The sequence below is a fragment of the Tachysurus vachellii genome, chromosome 15, assembly GCF_030014155.1.
Source record: "Tachysurus vachellii isolate PV-2020 chromosome 15, HZAU_Pvac_v1, whole genome shotgun sequence".
NCBI lineage: Eukaryota > Metazoa > Chordata > Actinopteri > Siluriformes > Bagridae > Tachysurus > Tachysurus vachellii.
In genome coordinates this window covers 13,205,091-13,226,829 of record NC_083474.1, presented here as the reverse complement: position 1 = coordinate 13,226,829, position 21,739 = coordinate 13,205,091, and the positions used below count along the sequence as shown (strand labels likewise).

At 39.6% G+C, this 21,739-nt stretch overlaps 1 protein-coding gene across 1 annotated transcript in view; it reads left to right on the top strand.

Annotated features, from left to right (window-relative positions):
* Positions 1-21,739, top strand: part of tenm4 (teneurin transmembrane protein 4) — a 188,289-nt gene that overhangs the window by 150,261 nt on the left and 16,289 nt on the right. Inside the window, exons 23-28 of the mRNA XM_060888390.1 lie at positions 273-293; positions 3,931-4,163; positions 6,462-6,616; positions 10,666-11,543; positions 15,729-15,901; positions 18,629-18,864. Coding sequence (XP_060744373.1) covers positions 273-293; positions 3,931-4,163; positions 6,462-6,616; positions 10,666-11,543; positions 15,729-15,901; positions 18,629-18,864 — 1,696 coding nt within the window. The remainder of the gene's footprint in view (positions 1-272; positions 294-3,930; positions 4,164-6,461; positions 6,617-10,665; positions 11,544-15,728; positions 15,902-18,628; positions 18,865-21,739) is intronic.

Here is a 21,739-nt window from a genome sequence, read left to right as displayed (position 1 = left end):
AACTGTTTAATAACTGCAGTTAAACTAATGGCTAATTGTGGAGCAACTTATGTAACCAGGGAGTTTAAGGGGTTAAAATACTTTTATATTTTTCTGCTTTTGGAATAGGTAATATGCTCATTGATTTCTCATATTTATTTTCTATTTTTGATATCTTTCCTGCATGAGCTGAATACTAACATGCTTTTAACACTTCTTTGCCAATCCTAACCGCTGCTAATGCTTTCATTATCTTCCTTCTTTTTTCCTGCTGTTCTTATCAAACGATACAGAAATAAAGATTTCAGACACAGGTAAGTGATTTTTGAAAGGATCACTTCTTCTTTCAAGCATCACCCATTTCATATAAATATCTCATGTCATACAAGGCACTTGAGACTCTAAGGATTTGCCAAAAATCATGCCATATGGGCGAGATCAGTGCTGCCAGCCTGTGTGTGGAAAATAAAAATTCTGACACATCTACCCACTCAGTGCATTCGGATCTCCTGCAGTGGTGAAAAGGGCAACGCAATGACAGTCCATCAGATATGCTGATGGGCATGGGCAGAAGTCAGTTTGATGCACAAATTTCCACCACTCCTTGAATTGTGGCCACACAGTAAAGCAAATATTTTCACAGCCGAGAGAGATATGTCAGTGTATCCGAGAGAGCCAGATTCCTGGGACCATTACTTGAAATGTCAGGCAGGTAGATGGAGCAGCCACGTCAAGTCATGGACTTAGCACAAGCCCTGTTTAAATGCTTTAAATATTTTTCACCCTCAGGGGACAGGGCTCCCATAATGATAGTATCCACCACTTGGAGCAGAGAGGAAAAAGCTGACTGCCTTATACATAGCCTAATTTGACATTTTGGTCAGAGAAAAATTATGCACTTAACCGATTTTAGCGCCATCCAAATGTGCAGTTCATTAATGAAGTTTGGTGTCAGGAACTGCATTCCATCATCTGAAATAGCTCTAGACTTCAAATTGAATGTCTGAAGTTAAAAAGCACTGCAGGATGTGCGCTTGCAAGCATTACTTCTCTTTATAGAGCACAAGCCTTAGTTGTCCATGAGCAGGTGTCTGGCATGACAGTGAGCAACAGTGCTCAGGTTTGACTGACAGGACGTGAGTGATGTTTGAGTCTGGGCAGAGGTAACCTGGCAAATACCAGCTGCTTGCAGTCTTCACAGAAAAGCCATCTAGCATGAAGTGCTATTGATTGATCTTCATGCTGGCAGGTCACGGCTCCTTGTAGCGAGCGTTTCGGTTCAAGGCAAAAAAGAAGAAGGCTTTACACGTTGCGTCTGTCTCCATATGAGCAGAATTGTGGAATAAGTATACAAGAATAGATATAGAATTAACCATTTTTGGTCCTGATCCTAATTTACAACAAGAATTCATGGTATTATGTTTTTCTATATCTTAATGAGTGTTCTCACATCACTTTACATGGCCAAATGAAAATACTCTTTAAACTTGAAAGCTGTGTCAAATCTCAAAAAAGAGTACAACAATGGGGAGTTCTGTTCCATTACTAGTGGACTAGTGGAGTCTGAAGTCCCGCAATGAATGTTTCAGTTCTAGGCAGGATATCCGAAGGCTTGACACATTCCATCTCCATCTGAGAAGAATTGCAAATAAGTATAGCTATAGATTTAACCATGCCTTAAACCTGGTTTACAGCAAGGATCCATGCCTCTTGGATGAGAAATAAAATGCTTTCTCAGGGTTCTTAATAGTTAAAAATTCCGACTTTCCTATGAGAATTCTCTAGAACCCATTTCGGAAAAGGACGGTCTTTTAATTTAGGGTTCTACCAAAAACCATTACCTGATCTACCAGGAGGATAGACCAAAGAACCTTCCTGGTTGAAACCCCTTTTTTAGAGTGGTATTTAAAAGGCTGTCTCAGTTGCTATAATCATCATTAATCTGGCATAATGTAGAAATGTTAGATGCCAATTGGTGTCCATGAGGTAATGTATATGTGTGTGTGTGTGAGAGTGTCACTGTGTGTGGTTGTATATGATGTGTGAGGCCTTATTGCCATGTGCTGTGACCGTCAATAAGGTGTCCATTCACTGCCCGAGACACTCTTTATCATCACGATGACCCATTGAGAAATCCAATTATCCCCTGAAACTGACTGTAGCAAGGGAATAGAATCCACAAACGTAGGATGTATTCCTTGCATTAAAGAGCGTGATGGGAAAACTATGAGCTGTACAGCAACCACTGATATACCATTTGAACTGCAGGGAACTGAGAGAACAGAGTCAGCTTGCAAACTGTGCCTTACTTCTCTGCTGATCCCTGACAAACCAAATCTGTAACTTTTTGCGAGAAACCCTGTTTGCCTCTATTCTAAATGGAGGTCACGAGACAGTGTTGTCATTGACGGCAGAGACGGCTTTCTGCCCTCGGGTCAGCTGGAACAGCCTGTTTCCAAGCATACAGCAGAAGGTCAGTTGTCATTTCGTATAACAAATTAGAGGTGGCAATAGGACAGATCTGCTTTTTCCGTTCCTCCACATTCCTTTGAGGCCTTGGGCTTTGGCACTGCTGTCCACACCTTAAGCAATATTCAAGGATTGTGAAGAATCAATCTAGAGCTATGTTTCTTACATAGATAACTTATTATCATTAATAATGAGTAGCAGGACAGCACTGTCCTGACGCCCTATACCCTGAGCTATATTTAGCTGCGCCATCGCCTGCTTTACCAGGCCAGACACTAGAAAAGAGCAAATCATCTCTCAGGATTGTGATCTCTTCTGACTCTTGACCTTTTTAACTCTCTTAAAGCATTTCTCTCATCTTGACCTTTCCTGCTGTGTTCATGTGGAGATAAGCGTTTGTGTCAAGACTCACCAAAGACATAGAACACTAAAACAGATCAAGTCACTGTAAGCCAAACATCAAGTGCAGACCATGACTTTTACTGATCTTTGGAAATTTGCTGCTAGACCATAGTGGTGGTAGGTGGTGATCCTAAAAACTCTGAATGAATGGGAGAAATTAGGTTAAAATATGTCCGCTAGAAAGGAGGTACAGTTAGAACTATGGTCTTTCTTTCAAGCACTCCTAAGGTAGGGTGACAGATTGCATTAGTCACGTTTTGTGTCTGAGTTCACATCAGTTGAAGTTCCCAGCACCATGCCACAATTAGTCACCATGTGATTTCCGGAAACTTTAAATTGCAGTGCAGGTGCCTTGCGTCCTTTATATGATTAGCTTTCAGAGGGGAGGACCAGCAGCAATCGCCCAAGTAAAATTTGTGTTCCAGCAGGTAGCAGGCTTTCTCAATCCAACTTGATTGGAGCTATTTTGTCAGGCATTGATGCTGGCGAGCTCCGGTGTGGATGTGAGAGATGGCAGTGTCAGCTTGACTCTGTTGTATAATAGCCTATTTGTCGAGCAGTGTGCCTTTTCTGTTTGAAAATGTATAATGTTTTAGATACCAGACCTCAGACCACATACATCTCTATAAGAAAGCTTTCCTCTCAGGGGAAATTGGCAGACCACCTACCTGAATGTACTGACAACTCATTAGCTGCCTGGAGGTTTTAGCCAGCATGGGAAAAGCCTACATTTGATTGTTTAACAGAAGCGCACATATTGCACATGAATGCAGTAAACATCACACACACAGGCCTGTGGCAGCTGATGGTGGTGTATAATCGGGTTAGGATTTAAAGTTGGCACATATGCACTGCATTTCTCCATCATGGGTTTTACATGCGTGAACATCTGCTCATCAGGTCTGAACATGACTGTGATCACACCTACAGTACAGAGAGATCCATTCCACTGTTAGGAACGTGTGAAGAACATGTTACAAATGACATCTTATTGTTTATCGATAATTCTCCACAGTCATGTCACATGCATTCATTCATCTCAAATGTAAAATTCCAACATGGCTTTTTTTTTGTATGTAGTAACAGTCCAGCCCACAAATACTACCTGGCCACAAGTCCAGTGTCAGGAGCTCTGTACCTGTCAGACACCAGTAGCCGGAAGGTGTTCAAGGTGAAGTCTTTGAACATGGTGAAGGATGTGGCTAAGAACCTGGAGCTGGTGGCAGGGACAGGGGACCAGTGTCTTCCCTACGACGAGACACGCTGTGGGGATGGAGGGAAGGCTGTGGAAGCGACTCTAACTAACCCCAGAGGTAAGATACTTAATCATTTAACAATTTTAATATTTCACCACAGAGACATCAACAAGCATTTCCATTAATATAATATATATATTTATAAACAATTTTTAAGTAAACAATGCTAGCAACAATTAATGACCAGTTAGAAAGATGCTCATTTACTGTTGTTTAACATTTGTTTTGTGTGTTTGCTGCTTACATTTATAAAAGTGATTTAACTGGAATATTTTCTGAAAGTACAGAAATACAGAAATTAAACTGTTGAACCTTAAAGGGTTCTAGTAATATGCAAGACTTTGTTCACACAAATCCCATTTATTTTTTTAGCCTTTTTTTTGCTGTGGATTAAGTTTTACATCACTTCCAGCAGCATCTAGCCACACTTTAGAAGGTTTATTCCTGTCTGTACTACCTAATTACATTTTTCTTGTTATTTTTTGCACATTTCTATCCACAACAAGCCCAAATAATTTAAGTAGCATGTCCAGAAATTGGATTTATAAACACATAAAAATGTCTTAAATCTGATTAAAAAAGTCAGATTTAATGTTATTCCTTGCATTCAGACTAAAGTAAATCTTTGATGCTTAGACCAGATATCTAAAGCATTTTTGCTTTTATTTGCAGTATTTGCCCCTTCCTCAATTTTTTTTTCTTTTTGCATATTTGTCACACTTAAAAACACCATTTTAAAATTCTAGCATAGCGATATAAAAGACTCATTGCCAGTTTTCACAAACGCTTGATTGCAGGTGTTGCCGCCAAGGGTGGAACGACCAGTTATTAGGTTTAAGGGGCAATTATTTTTCACATAAGGCCATATACTGTAGATTTGGATAGCTTTACCCTTAATGCCCCTTCTCCTTTAATTTTCCTTTTTTTATCATTTGAAAACTGTATTTTCTATTTACTTGGGTTATCTTTGTGTAATATTAAAATTTGATCTCAATCATTTATGTATGATTAAATATATCTAGCATGCAAGAAGGGGGCAAATACTTTTTCACAGCACTGTACATCTATGACAAGCTGCATGACTGCATGTGTTTATCACAGATGCTCCGGATCCTCCTGGTTTGATGTTTGATGTTTGATATGAGATGTAGATTACAAACTATCTTTACTGCATAATTTCACCTTCCAGAATTCAGCCTGAAATTGTTAGTAAAACCTGCAGTGCAAGGCCAAATTATACAGCCATCATCCATCACAGGCTGGTGATGGAGGGTTGCCCAGCACTCAGTGGTGGATGTTCAGTGCTCTGAGTTGTTCATTGGAGTTTTGGGGCTCTTTCGGATGGGAGAGGTACAGTAGTGCAGGCTTTTTCGAAAGAGCTTTCGTTTTACAGCCCAGATCAATGCTTCCCTTCATTTCCAGAAATATAGGTATAATGACATTTTTTCTCCCAAGATTCCAGGTCGATCGCACATCGGAGATGTGTTGTGTGGTGTTCATGACAAAAAAGCTTTTGCTACCAAAAGGTGCTGATTACAGACTCAGCGTGTCATATCTGGTCCACACCTGTTTCTTACAGTTATATGACTGATTAGTCACCCGATCACAGGCTTTCTTCCCCACACCTAATCTCTTTCTGTCCTTCTTACTGTTTCTTTTTTCTTACACCTGTGTGTGTGCGTGTGTGTATTATTAAAATTTACATGCATTTACAGGCTTGCACCATTAAGCAGATGTTCTTTGAACACCACTTTGTTTCATTTCATTCATCTTAACACAGGATCAGTTTATAATTGCACTCAAACACTATAGTCAGCAGTTCACTGGGATTGGTCTCTCTTCTTTGTCTTACATAGGTTGAGTGTGTCCAGATTAGAAGACAACTGAACTGATGCCTGAATTGCTACAGTATAGTATGTTGTTCAAGCTCAAAAAAACAGAACCATAGCGGTCGATTAGCCTAAATGGGGAAAATAATAGTCATTTTCAGTGATACATTAGTTATTTCTAGTCAAAAATAAATATATTATGGCAAAAAAAAAATAATAATAATAATAAAAAAATAAAAACATATTCTAGAGGTTTCTGATGTTTAGTTTAGGTTGTTTTGGGTTTGATTTGATGTAGTTTGCTTTGGTTTGAAATTGGTTTTTATTTTCTCAGACTGGTCAGCATGGCTGATACTGGATATCTTTATTCTACCCTCAGTAGGGATTTCAGGAGTCAGCATTCTAAGCAAACAATCATTTCCTACATGACTCGTAGGCAGCATTTTATATTTTGGACCCTTCATTTGTATTGAAGGCACCACAGAGCATCTGAGATGCATTTCCCTTTTTTTCTCTTCTACTTTAGGAATTACTGTGGACAAATATGGCACTGTTTTCTTCGTGGACGGCACCATGATCCGCCGAATCGATCAGAACGGAATCATCTCTACGCTGCTGGGTTTCAACGACCTGACCTCTGCACGACCCTTGAGCTGTGACTCTGTAATGGACATTTCGCAGGTATCCTCCTCCACTCCCCACATCTTCATCCTGCAGTTTGGTGCCGTCAAAGGACATAATAAACACTCTGGCTGGTTTCTGTCTGAGCATTCGCGACATATATAGCAGCATGAGCACCCAGCATACTGCCACCCACACCAAATGCTAACAGTCACCCCAGGCAAGGACACGGCACTCTAGAGGCATAGTGGCTTCCATTTGGGAGATGATAGGATACAGGGGCTGGCACCAGAGGAAATAAAAAAAAATAAAATAAAAAGTTGAAAGCTGTGTGATTTCGCAGTTAATACAGTTGATAATAAGCAGCATGAGATGTACAGTATACAAAATGTCAATAATTCCAGTTTTCAAGAAATTTTGCTGTCCAGGAAAGAATGTCAGCTGGATTAAATTTACTTTTTATTTATGCTTATCACAAAAGGCATTTAAAAACAGGGAACATCGGGTTTATGGAACAATTTTACATGTTTTTAACATTTTTAGATGTGGGTAAATGCTTCTCTGAATAGACATCTTTTATAATAGACAAATAATTTAAATGAGCTTTAAAATGAACAAAATAAACTACAACTTCACATTTTAAGGAAAAAAAACACCCTTAACCTCTGATCTTCAGGGCACTTGCTGTGGTTTGTAGTAACATGGAACATCATTTCAAAAATACTTTCTGTTGACTAAGTTTCCAAGTTGTGATTAGTTTCTATTTCAGCCTCTTTAGCACAAACCTTAAGACTGCATCTGTGCTAATGAACTCACAAATCACCCAGAAGAAAGTCTTAATTTAGAGTCTAGTGAATTTGAGCACATTTTACAAGAACCTTCTTAGAATCTAATTTGTATAATGGCATACTACAGTTAGCAAGTAGACAGGACAGCGTCAGTAATATTAAGCCTGAGCTCTTGTTGTCCTTGCTCCCTGTGTGTGTGTGTGTGTGTGTGTGTTTGTGTGTGTGTGTGCATACATATGTCCTAGTTACCACCAGTAAGCCTTGGTTGCCAGGATAAAAGAGGCTTTATTTTACAGATCGTTGTGTAGACGACCTACAACTGCCCATCACTGTTCCTCTGGTTCCCAGTACAGTACACTGTACTCCCCTGACACATATATACACTCAGATACCCAGATACGTACATATTACACACAGACACTTGCAGTCATCCTGACACATCTTGACATATGGCACGTATGCTACTCTTTTTTCTCCCTCTCTCTCTTCAGTTCCATCCCTTTGGCAAACACATAATTGAACACACACACACACACACACACACACACACACACACACACACACCAGACATGTAGACACTCAGAAGCACTTACTCACCCCAATATGCTGAAACTTCTGAAAACCCTCAGCAGTGATGACAAATCACACTCATTCCTGCCACAGACACTCAGCCAGTAAAAAGCATCCATTATAAAAATTCATGGGCAGCTCGCTGCTCACCGCTTCAAATACTTCCTGTACTCCCTGCTGCTGCAACACTTTTGTATAGCTTATTTTTCTTATATATATATACTGTAATATAAAAAAATAACATGCAGGCATTCACAGCTGATCTGTCAGGTACTGTAAGAGCCAGAGCACGGCGAAGATATAGAAATATGATCTATTAATAAATAATTATAGGCTAGAAAAAAAATTATATATATATATATATATATATATATATATATATATATATATATATATATACGTATATATTTTTAATTTTTAATTTATTTATAGGCTAATTTTTCTAGCCTATAAATATTTATTAATAGATCATATTTCTATATCTTTGCAGTGCTCTGGCTCTTACAGTACCTGACAGATCAGCTGTGAACGCCTGCATGTTATTTCCATACTTTATTCCTGGTAGCCCTGATGTTTTATATGAGAAATAAGTGGATTGATTGTCACCAGAATGGCTTATTTATATTCTTTTCTTTGCTACTGAAACATCTTCATGATGATTTCCTTTGAGCATGAATCTTCTTCACAGCTCTCTTATCCCTTTTGAACCTCAAATGATGTGTAAAGTAAAAAGGGAAATAAGGAAATATTTTGCAGGCGAGGATACACATGATTGCATTTTTTTTTATCTTGAGGACTGAACAGTTTGCTGTTTGGTGAGAGATATTGACAGCAGCAATCTTTCTGATACTTAACCAGGCTTAAGATGGTTAACATAGATAATTGTTGCTTTATGTTGGATATGTGAGTCCAGTACATGCCTGCTTGAAGATGTGAGCTAGCCTGTAGATATAAATATAGATTTGCTCTTTCAGACAAGGTCAAGAACATTTTTTCTGTTATTTTCTCTTTAGGGCATTTGTCATGTATTTTGTAATTTATAACAGTGGCTTACAGAGTGTGAGAGTCTATACACTGTGAACTCTATATGGTTTAATGCATGTGGACACCATGACCATAAGATCCGTATGAGGGTTGTCCGAAATCTTCTACAAAATTATAAGACTACACTCTTACTGAATATCTTTTTGCACTGTAATTTTAAGAGTTCTTTTCACTAAAAACGAAGGGGACCATAACCGTACATATGGCCTGCAGAGAACCCTAACCTCTACCTCACTGAAGACTTTTGTAATTAATTGGAACTCTAACTGAACACCCAGCATCAGTGTTTAACCTCTAGCACTCTTGTGGCTGAATTGGCTCAAATCTCCAGAGCCATGCTTCATCATCCATAGGAAAGCTGTCCCAGAAGAGTGAAGCCTGTTAGAGAAGGTGTGGCAAATAACGTGTTAATGTTGCCCATGGGTTTGAAATAGGGTATTTAATTCTGACATACTTTTGACCATATAGTGTGTGTGTATGTGTGTGTGTTATTCCCTTGCACTGGCATACAAAGCCATTTAGGCTTTTGGGTTGAAATCTCATCTGAACACTTACCCTCATGAAAAATTTAGCCAGGTCTCTCGACAATGAATAGATTTTAAGAAAAAGTCCCTGTCTTCATTCTGTAGTAATGCAGCTGCTTATAGAAATAGGAGACATTTCCTATGCCAGCTGTTCACATGGGCCACAGACCTTTAATGGGTCTTATTACATAATCCCAACTGCTTTAATAACTGATTCACACACACAGCACAGATGTGAAGTGCTACACGGGGAGGGTTATTTATGTGCTTGTTTGTGTATGTGTTTGTTTGGATGTGTGGTTGTGTGTGTTGGATGGAAGGTGGGTCCAGAACTAAGCACAGACTTATGATCATTAAAATACTGAGCTTGGCAGAATGATAGGAACATATCAGTTTTGGCTGCTTGGACCAAAATCTTAAATACTTAATTTATTAATTATACATTTTAGATTCTGTAGAGTGTACATGAAAAAAAATTCATGTCATATAATGATAATGTATGAGATTGCAGAATAGTTTGATGATGGAAGCAAGTGCAGACAAAAAATAATAACTATAATTTTTTCCAGCTAGAGGAGCATCTGTACTAAGGAGTTAATAATTATATTAGTTAATAATGTACCCAGGTATTCAGTTTGCCCTTAAAAACTTTCCTTATTTGATTTTATTGGTCTCTGGTTTTGTTTGTTTGTTTTTTGACAGATGCTGTGCAATGCTTATCTTGACATTTTTCTTTAGTCTGTGAAAAATGGATTTGTCCTGTTTGATGCATCCAAATCAATTGGCTGCTTTTAAGGTCTTCTTTTAATAGACTACACAGCATGGTGACATGTTTTTCTCCCAGTATATTAAAAATATCTTTTAATCTTTTAAACATCAACCTTGTTACCATGCCAAGACCACTACTGAAATAAGCTCTTTCATATTCTATCCCTAAGACAACACTCACGGTTTGGTTCCTTTCTACTCTTCATAATCCTACTTTGTTTCTCCTTCCTACCATGGAACTAAAAAAAACCCTTATATAAAAATTGTGTCCTCATGCTTCTTATTGTAAAGACTGATCGTTTCAAACTTAATTTAGATACTGACCTGTAATCTGGTATTACTGTGCAAATGCTAAGGAAAAGGGTTCTTTGATAAGTGTCAAAAATTGCTATGTCTGCTTTCATGTTTTTTACAGGTTCGTTTGGAATGGCCCACTGACCTAGCTGTGAGTCCCATGGATAACTCACTCTATGTGTTGGATAACAACGTAGTGCTGCAGATCTCAGAGAACCACCAGGTCAGGATTGTAGCCGGTCGTCCCATGCACTGCCAGGTTCCTGGCCTTGACCACTTCCTGGTGAGCAAAGTCGCCATCCACGCTACACTGGAATCTGCTAATGCACTGGCGGTGTCCCACAATGGCATCCTCTACATCTCAGAATCCGATGACAAGAAGATCAATCGAGTGAGACAAGTTTCAACCAATGGGGAGATCTCTCTTGTCGCTGGTGCCCCAAGTGGCTGTGACTGTAAGAATGACCCCAACTGTGACTGTTACTCAGGAGATGATGGCTACGCCAAACATGCAAAGCTCAACTCCCCATCATCGCTAGCTGTTTCTCCTGACGGAGAGCTCTTCATCGCTGATCTGGGTAATATCCGGATCCGTTATGTACGCCAGAACAAACCTTACCTCAATCCACTTAACATGTATGAGGTGTCATCACCCATGGATGATGAACTCTACTTGTTTGACACCAATGGCAGCCACATCTACACCCAGAGCCTAACCACGGGTGACCACCTGTACAATCTGACTTATTCAGGAGCAGGAGATCTGAGCACCATTACAGACAAGAACAAGAACAAGGTGACCATTCGCAGGGACCCTACAGGACTGCCTCTCTGGTTCTTGACCCCAGATGGCCAAACATTTTGGTTTACCATTGGAACTAATAATGCCCTCAAGAGCTTTGGTGCCCAGAGCCAAGAGTTAGCCATGATGACCTACCATGGGAACTCAGGTCTTCTGGCCACGAAGAGCAATGAAGATGGATGGACTACTTTCTATGAGTAAGTAATGTACATACTTTTGCACATTTGCAAGTGCCAGTGTTTTGTAGAGCTACAACAACATACTACTCTCTCTCACTCACTCATTTTCTACCGCTTATCCGCACTACCTCGGGTCACGGGGAGCCTGTGCCTATCTCAGGCGTCATCGGGCATCAAGGCAGGATACACCCGGGACGGAGTGCAGGGCCAACAACATACCGCTGGCATTAATATACTAGATACTAGATAATATACTGAAATTATGGTGCAAAGCAAATGTAAAATCTTTACTATAGAAGGACCTTTGAAGAAAATATAAGCTGCTTTTGCAAGACACAGGACCACATCAGCACTATATAGGAAGCTATTTGAAAAAAAAAAACTGATTTTTTTTATTTTTTTTATTGATAGATGTTTCATAAGCTGTTAACCACTAAGTGTCCAGTAGCATTGTAATATATTAAATTATACTCAGTTTGAAATAATACTGGTAAGAGACAAGGGCTTTTACCTGGGACTTCTATAGTGATGTTGAATTTCATACAAGTTTTATTTAACTTGTTTGAGGTTGTGTTGTTCTAACCTTATGTAGATGGTTCAGATATCTCCAACATATCCCCTGCTTTGTATCTCGAGCATAAAGTACACGGTGCTTTCACACCTTTTAGTCCATATGCAGAGTAAATTGTTCATTTTAGCCCTTTTGCTACTTTGCTTAGTTTAGTTTCACACTATGTAAAATTAAATGAAACAAAATGTACATTGGCTAGGTTTGTGTAGAGCTAAAAACATCCTCGTGAGAAGGTACAATACAGAGAACATACAGAGAACATGGAGATGCTTTCAATAAAACACTGGCTATGAGACTGATCTGAAGCAGAGAGGGAACAAAAAAATGCGACTGTTATCACCTGTAGAAATGAACCTCATCATAAAAGAAAAGACAGCATGGTTAATAGGTTCAGAAATTTTGCAGAAACATCAGTTAATAAGTAAGAAAAACCTTGACAAAGGCGGAAGAATGCTGAGCAGGTGGAAGTTTACATAAGGTGGTTTACAGTTTTACATATGATTCATAGCACAAATCATATTTCAGTAATAGACGTGCATGTCGATTAGAACACATGTACAGTAATGTTGAAGAGAAAGGCTCAAACAAAAATTAGAGATTTGAAAAAAGATGATTAATTATTAATGAAAGCAGCATGTGATTATCAAGAAAGTCATTACCTGCTATTTTATGACCCAGAACTGGTTGATACGTTTTTATACGTCAGAACTCATGGAAATCTGGACAGTGCAGCGAGTCAGATTGTGCAGCCAGACCACAATTTGGCAAGAGATTTGGCTGTGGCTCAGGTTGCCATGGCTACACTAACAGATCAAAGCTGAAATTGGGACATGGTCAAATAAATATGGTCAATTAAATCCGCCTCTTTGCAGGGAACGTATTGGGTTTCACAGCTAATTTAGATGAGGCCAAATAGCTCCAGCATGTTCTATATTCTGTTTAATGTGTTTCTGTGCACTACTCTTTTATTATTTTATTTTAACATCTGCACACATGTATAAATCTTACAAATGCTAACGTGGTTTTATTTGTAAACTGATGTAAAAGTATTTTCCCATGGACTCGATCACATTTTCTTTTCTTCCCTAGAGTCATAAAAATAACTTCGCCATCACGTCTCCAGATAAAAATATTTTTATTTTTTAGCATTTTTGTTTGCTTAAATAATCAGCTATACATCTTTAATCAGTAATGAACATTTAGTATGCAAATTTGTCCAATCGTCCATAGAAGAACTGTCAAATTCTTAATCGGTTATGTTGCTAGATCTCAGCGCCACAGAGTAAAATCAGTGTACAAACCAAAATACATAGCGTCATGCATCATTTATGCTTTTAACATCAGCCTCGGTTACTCGAGCTTCAATACATTTACAGTACATCTACCTGGCAATAGAAATCCCAGTAAAGCCACATACTCCACACACACAGCACTTTGATCCAGTCTGTTATACTGTAGGTATTTTATTGATTTTTCCTTCAAGGTCTGGTTAAAAGTGGATATCTGTCACATGCTCTTCCTCTTCATATTCATGCCTGCCTTGAATTTTTATTTATTTATTTTTGTTATTTTATTATTGTCTTAAAAATGTTTGGAAGGCATACTCTTAATTTTCCATTTGTATTGAGACTTATACTTGTATGGGACACCCTGTAAAATAAGCCAGCAGTATTTTTCCCTGAACGTGTGTCATTTTCTTGTTCAGATAAATTAAAATTAGTCTAATGGCTAATTACACCTTTTCCCTCCTCACTATATTTTATTTTAAAAAAACATGCCGTCATACGATTTCTTTGAATATGTCTTACATAGCACAATAGCTCTGGAATTGTGGGAGAGGGGGCAATAATTAACATTAGGAATGTTTCACTCTGTGCGCTTTTCAAAACATCTTAAATTTACTTCGACATTATTTTCCTCAGGCAGCATGAACTGGTGTTTTTAATAAATAGAGCTTTTTTTTCTGTATAATAAGTTTTGAAGGTTATAATGGTGCTAAAGAGTCACGGACGCATTTCACAGAAGGTGGAACAGATCTCAGTATTTATCTATGAGCTGTATCCTGTGCACAGTGGAAGCTCTCTTAGTTTATCATAGCCACCACCTGAATTTATTAAGGTCCTTTCAAGCCCGTTAGCCTGAGGACACGTGCTAGCTCTGTCAGCCAGGATTTGCGCCAAGACTGCATGCAGAACCACAGAGGCAAAAACAACAAAGGCATCTGCTGAGCTGTCCCCTCCATTAAGTTTTATTGGAATCTCTCTGCTGTCGAGGCTGCAGATGTGTTTTTGTCGCTATAATTTAGAGTTTTGATTATTCCCTGCGAAGACACGAGTTAATCTGTAGTTTTAAGACCTTAAATGAAACTCAAAATGTACTCGGTAGTAAGTTAGTAACTGGGCTTCACGTGGAGGATGTGGAGAGCTAGCTAGTGGGTGGGAGCTGCCAAAATGACCAAACTGAGTGAAAATCTGTGGAAATTTAAATAAATAACTAAACAGATTCCTTTTTTTTTTTTTTTCAGAGAAAGAATTTTTTTTTTAAAGACCAGGTTTATATTGTTTGCTGATGGGGCTCAAGAGATCATAATCTGTATGGTGTTTGTGTCTTATGGAATGACTCATTAGTCTTATCCTGCCATGAAATTGGGACAAGATTTAGGTCACAGCTCAGTCTAATAACTTCTGTAATATTAACATCATGACATTCAGGTTGCATAGCTGGAGCAAGGCTAACTGGACCTGAATTGCCTGAAAGCTAGTGTATGTATTTAATAGCAGGAAAAAAGAGCTTCCGTGATACTGATGCCTCACCTCATTCCCAGCATTTTTTTCTAGATCAGTGTAGAAAAGTAGTGCTGAGGCACTTCTTTATTTCCCATTACTTCTCTTCATGAAAATAAAAGAGGACAACTCCATTCTGTGCTTAATACCATGCTGAGTGTTTCTCCCAAGCACTCTCTGCATACCTCAGAAGCCTTTACTGTGTAAATCAGATCAAATTTCCGTCAGTATCATCTCTACCTCTTCCGTCTTTCGTTTCGGCCCGATGAGACGAACAGGAAGGGGGGCCGGGGCTGCAGACCAGCTGTAGCCATCACTTCCCGTTTGAAATTTATTAGAGAAAGAGGCCATTTCTGAGCTCCCCACAGGCTTCAATCGCACGCCTGATAAAAGTCTTGGAGAAGATGTGCTCGCTCATAATTTTAAGGGACTGGCGGTGTTTAAAGAGAGCCGACTTCGAGCTGGAGTGCCGGGATGTGACATATGGTTTTGCTTATCTGTGTGTTGCTGTTTATTGCATATTTATTGTCTTAGACTTGGTACAAAGGCAGTTTAGTAAGTAGTATCATAAGCTAAGCTCACCTGCAGAACTCGCATGCTAAAGTGAGCTGTAGCCAATATTCAGTGAAGCACACGGTGATTTAAATAAAAAGTGCCTATTCGTGTTAGTAATGTTATATTGTTTTATATGAGGTCACTTTGAAAGCTACTGAGAGAAGAAGTTGGGATTTGTTCCAGTATTCCAATTGCTTTTTCAAGTTTTCCCACAGCAATACCCTGACCTCTAACCCTCTTCTGTGTGTCTCTCTTCTTCTTCCTCTGGCACTTGCTGTCATTCTTCCTTCTCAGGTATGACAATTATGGGCGGCTGACGAATGTGACCTACCCTACAGGCAGGGTGAGCAGCTACCGCACTGATTCTGATGGTGCTGTGCGGGTGCAGGCTGAAGGCTCCAACAAAGAGGACATCATTGTCACAACCAACCTCTCAGCCTCTGGAACATTTTACACTCTTATGCAAGGTAAGTTACCCAACCTGTGTGTAAGGTTGTATGCATGAAATAATGTGTTGTGCGCACACACACACACACACACACACACACACACACACACACACACACAAACACACACACATACTCTATATGAAAGTGTATGCTGTGATATTTCAACTATATTGACCATGAAATGTGTCAGGACACTTGCCAGCTTTCACATCCATTATCTTCCATCTTTCTTATTTCACTGTTGGAACTATTTTAATTAGCTATCACTAAACGCTAGACGGCAACGTGTGAGAACGAGATTGATTCATTTAGCAGCCTGAACCGCTATTCATCTCCTTCACCTGCAACAGTATTATGTCCTCTGAATACAGTGCTTTATTTTTTTCCAAACCTGAATATGTTTGTGGAAAACAGTGTTTTCTGCTGAACCAGGTTTGTTTGCCTTCACACATGTATCTTCATGAATAAAAGAATGCATGAATGTGCTTCAGTGTTCTGGCTTAAAGGAAATTCCCAGATCACACGTCACAGTGATAGATAAAAGCAGCCATAGATTTCCTTCACTTTCACTTTACATGTGGAGGCTGTGCTACCTTCTGTAGGAAACCCAATCTTAATCACTCTGCTTTCAGGACAAAGGAACATGTCGGAGGTTGTGGGTCGTGAGCGTGAGCTTGTAATTTTTCTTGCATACTTTGGCATTTTGATATCCTGCTTTGCAGCTGACTAAGCACTCCATCGATTTCCAATAATCGCCTTTGAACTCACCGTTCCCCTGGTCTCCGTAGTCAAAAGTTGTAATGATTTTACCGTGCTCCTGCAGGCACTTGATTTGAAAGCCTACCTTTTCCCAGGTTTTAAATTAGGCCCACTATGACAGCATCTGAGAGATAACGTTACCTCCACTAACACTGTCTGTGCTTGTTCAGCAATTTAAAAAAAAAAAAAAAAAGAAATGCACCATATTTCCGTTGCTTTAAGAACCAGTCCATTAAGGGTTTCAAAACTAAGAAAATATGGTCTGTTTGTGAAATATTTTAACATCAAATAATACCAACCTGAGATGATTTTAGAGGCTTTTAGAGGATTTTATATATAGACACAATCACACTTACACACACACACACAAATACACGCACACACACGAGCCTATCCTGTTATCTGTTTCAGTATAAACAATAATGTGTGTGTGTGTGTGTGTGTGTGTGTGTGTGTGTGTGTGTGTGTGTGTGTGTGTGTGTAGTAATACTCATGTCTGTATACATGCCCATTAGTGTCACTATTCAACGGAAGCCCCGTTTTATGAATCCATGTGCATTTACTGCATTTAGCAGACTCTCTTATCCAGACTTACAGAAGTGCACTGAAGTCTCTATCATATCACATACTTACACAAGTACAAGTAAGCTTTAGTTTAAGAGTTAGTGTGAGTGTTAGGCATTGTGAATTTTTTATTTTTTTTTCTGTAGACATAGGGCTCAATAAAAGAGAGGGGAGAGAGGGGTGTGGGTGCGGGTGCAGCGCCAATTGCTTTGCTGATAATTAATTCACTCTTGTCTACTTTGTAACTGGACACCATTTTGCCTGTGCTCATACACCGAATCAATTGGATATAGGCATCTCTCTGAGGCTCTGACCTTGTGGTGTTTTTTTAGCACTGCATACACGTTTAGATAGGTGTGTGAGTGTGTGTCCAGAAGGGCTGTCTATATACTTTTTTTATGTCTTTATTTACGTCTGTCTAAGCATTCTTTTTTCCTAAAGGGCATTCTTAAGTATATGATAGTTATGTGCAGGCATCGAAGGTGGACATGTTTCGTTCTGTTCTGCTAATGAAATAGTGTCATTTGATTTAGCACAAAACACAGACGCACACAGCATGCAGGATTTCTAGACCTTTCTAGGTGTTACATTAGTGCACATGGATAACTTGCACAGTGATTCCTTTCTAATATGCAGTCATTTAAATTGCTAAACTGTCACTTTTAGTTTACATTACATGTAAAACGCATGTTTTCACAAGGGAGGATTAAGCTGGCTGCACAATCCTGTTTAGGCTAAGAGCACAGCAGCGTAATGAGTGCAGCTCTTATCAACTCATTAATTCACAGTGGCCAGTAATGAGCAGTTTATTCACGGTGGGCCTCGTAAAAGTGCTGACTGACACTCACTTGTATCTGCTGCATTGGTGGCACTGTTGCATCGTTCTTTTTGCATTCATTATTTATCTCCTTTTTTCAGGTTATTAATATTTCCTTCTCTCTTTTTAATCGCTTTTCTTTCTGTATCAGTTTATTTACACCTCCACTTCAGAGCACCTGATAACAGAGAGAGCCAGCTGCTTCCACATATCTCCTTCTACCTTCTCACACCCACACACACACACACACACACACACACACACGCACACACACACACACACACACACACGCACACACACACACACGCACACACACACACACACACACACACACACACACACACACACACACACACACACACACACACACACACACACACACACACACACCTCCCACTCTCTCTGTTGTTAAAGTCTTACAATTTTTCCTCAAACCTTCTAGTATCAATCAGTTGTATTGTTTTAATCTCACTGTTTGTTTAGAAAATTAACTCAATTGCTTATTGTACTTTCTGCACTACATATCCATATCAAACTGGTCTGCTAAATAGATGAAACATATTTAACCATAGTAACATATCCTTCATACTGTAATTTCTCCATAGATCAAGTCAAGAACAGTTACTACATTGGACTGGATGGCTCGCTACGACTGGTTTTGGCTAATGGCATGGAAGTGTCACTGAACACAGAACGACACCTGCTCTCGGGTACCGTGAACCCAACAGTCAGCAGAAGGAACGTCACTCTGCCCATAGATAATGGCCTCAACTTAGTGGAGTGGAGACAGCGGAAAGAGCAAGCACGGGGACAAGTCACAGTTTATGGACGCAGGCTGAGGGTGAGAATCTTATCTCTAACTGTCTCTCTCTGGATAGAGGTGTCAATGTAGTACAATGTTGTACAAACACAAATCTCACAAACACACACACACACAACCACACACAGACACACAACCACACACACACACACACACACGATAATCATTTTATACTATTATATTAATTCAGTTTATCTGTGTGTGAGTTTATGAATCTTTTTATACGTGTCTATACCTCATATCTATATATAAATCATATACATCTATTTATATAATGTGAAATAGGCATATACTTTCTTCCCACCTGAGATACTGCCTAAGGAATATACACAGACAATATAACTCATTAAGATATACTTCTCATTGCCCACTGGCTCAAAAGATGTACAGACCTTGTTTCTATTCACCTACTCTCTCACAGATTATAAATCTCGGAGGAATGACACATGCCCACGCACCACCTCTAACACATATAGAAAAGTGCCCAGTGTGGCCTGACAGATACAGAATCACAAACACGCCTCCCACAAAGTCAGTCTGGCAGCGCAGCCCGCACAGTCAGAAATAATTCTACATGGACAACATGTTGCCCTGGCGTTGGCAGGATTAATTTTGTACCACTCTGACACTGTTTCTCACAATGACTCATCTGAGTGCAGAAGATTCTGTTCTAGCCATAACTGTATCTAAATTACAATCTCTCTCACACTCGTAGACATTGTTGACGACCATACCTGTCTTTTTGAATGATGAGAATTTTTATGATAGCACTGTTACGCTCTGACCCAGCCTCGGTAGGCATGAAGCTGCTTGCCAAGGTCACAGAGTGTGGGTGAGCTCTCAGTGTCTCTCAGCAGTCAATCCATCATTGTGTAGCATCCCACTTTCTGACCCTGAGGACTGGGTCAACAGCTAGGCCAGCCATGAATCCCCTGATGCTAGAAACCCAGAGGCTTTCCTCCCTGTACTACATTGACACCTCCATCCATCTTCTCCATGCATCTCAGTTGTAGTTGTATAGAAATCGCCTAAGAAAGTACGAGTTTCCACAGACCTTGTTTTAGCCACAGTCAAGGTTTTGCTCATGGGGAATAGGACGAGTCATGTCACTTCTGCTTTGGATGGTGATTTCCAACCTCTAGGGAAGTAATAACCGAATCAAAGTGTGCGACCCAGTTACCGGCACACTGTGACCCGTACTCCTCTGCCAGTGCAGTAATAACAGACGTGATAATAGACGCAACCACTTCAGTCGCTACCCTGCACAGCCTTCAACACAAGACGACCCATTTGTGATTTGAACCACAGCAAAGCAACCAAGTCAAGGTCACAGGATCAGTATGTATTCGCTGTGAATTGCTACACCGTGTTTCCAGCATGTCCGCTTTCTGTTTGTATAAGCAAACTTCATGCAGTGGCCGCAGGCAGGGTGGTTTGTAAGCTCAGGCAGCATAGCAGACAGCTGCTCACAAGGTGCCATTCAGCTGGAGGATAGCAGCTGTGTTATGTCTCGAGGGAAAAAGGGAAATATATAGAATAGGCTCAGACCCTTCAGTTGTTTTGTGTGTGTGTATGTGTATGTTTGTGTGAGGGAGAGTGCATGTGTGTGCACGTATGCATTTAGATATGGTGAGATGGTGGAAAACAAAAAGGTGGACTTTGCTGAAATCATGTGTGCGTGCGTGTGTGTGTGTGTGTGTGTGCGCGTGCGTGCATGTGTGTGCATTTGTGAGTGGGTGTGGCTGTTTGTCTGAAGATGTGTACGTATCATAGAGGATGTGTGTACGCATTACATATACAGTTAAGGTAAGACAAAGGACTTGTCTATCTCTGCAAACACACACATGCAAACAAACACAAGTCCCTCTCAAGCGCTTTCTTTCCCAGACATTGCTCTACTACTACAAAGCAGGTTATCGCCAACCTCAGAGATGTCTCTGTATCACGCGAACCATGTGTCCATCACCATGACAACCCGTGCCATTAAGAAAGCTCATGGCTTCTGCTTCCACGACAGTACAATTTTGCTTCTATCCATGACAACATGGCCTCCTCTCTGCCCCCAGGCTTTAGGAGTGTAATGGGAAAAATTCTCCATTTACTGTGGCGCTAAATTGCTGAAAACCATAAAGCAAACCTTGAAACCTTAGTAACAAATCATGCACACATTGTCTTTGGATATTTCATGACCCCTTTATTAGAACGGTATCATATACACCTCCAAACAGACACAGTAAACATGCAGGCACACTTGTTTGCTCCAGAAAGTGAAAAATCACACTGAACAAACAAGATTAGTGCTATCAGAGAAATACCCAGGACATGTTTAGAACGGAAAGCACTGGCAAATATTGGAACTGCAAAACAAAAACTTGAGTTTAATGAGAACAAAAGCCCGTTTTTGTGGGAATGTTTGTGCGAATGTTGAGTATTGAGAACTTTCATTATCGATGTTGATTTATAGACAAAGCACATCCATCATCAAGACAGTCCATCAAGATTTATTTGTGTGGTTTAATCAATTTCCTGTTTGTTTCATTGTTGATGTTTAGCACAGAGGTAGCCATTTTAGAGTGAATATCTACCTGTCTATCAAATGTCTTTATATCCTTCATATCTGTCTTTCCTATGACAAAGCCCTTTTAGCCCGTTTTCAGTCCATTGTAAAACATTTGAAACCATCATTGGATTCTCTAGAGGCTTGATTTGTTTAATTTTCACTCTGTAACTCCAGAGCCTGCAGAATCACTCCTCTTCATACTATTCCCACCTTGATAAAAAAAAAAAAAAAAATCCATTTGTTGGATAGAAAGAATTCAAAGAGCAGAACATACTAGAAGAAGAAGAAAAAAAGACAGACTACCATGTAGCAGAACAACCCTCATTACTGAAAACC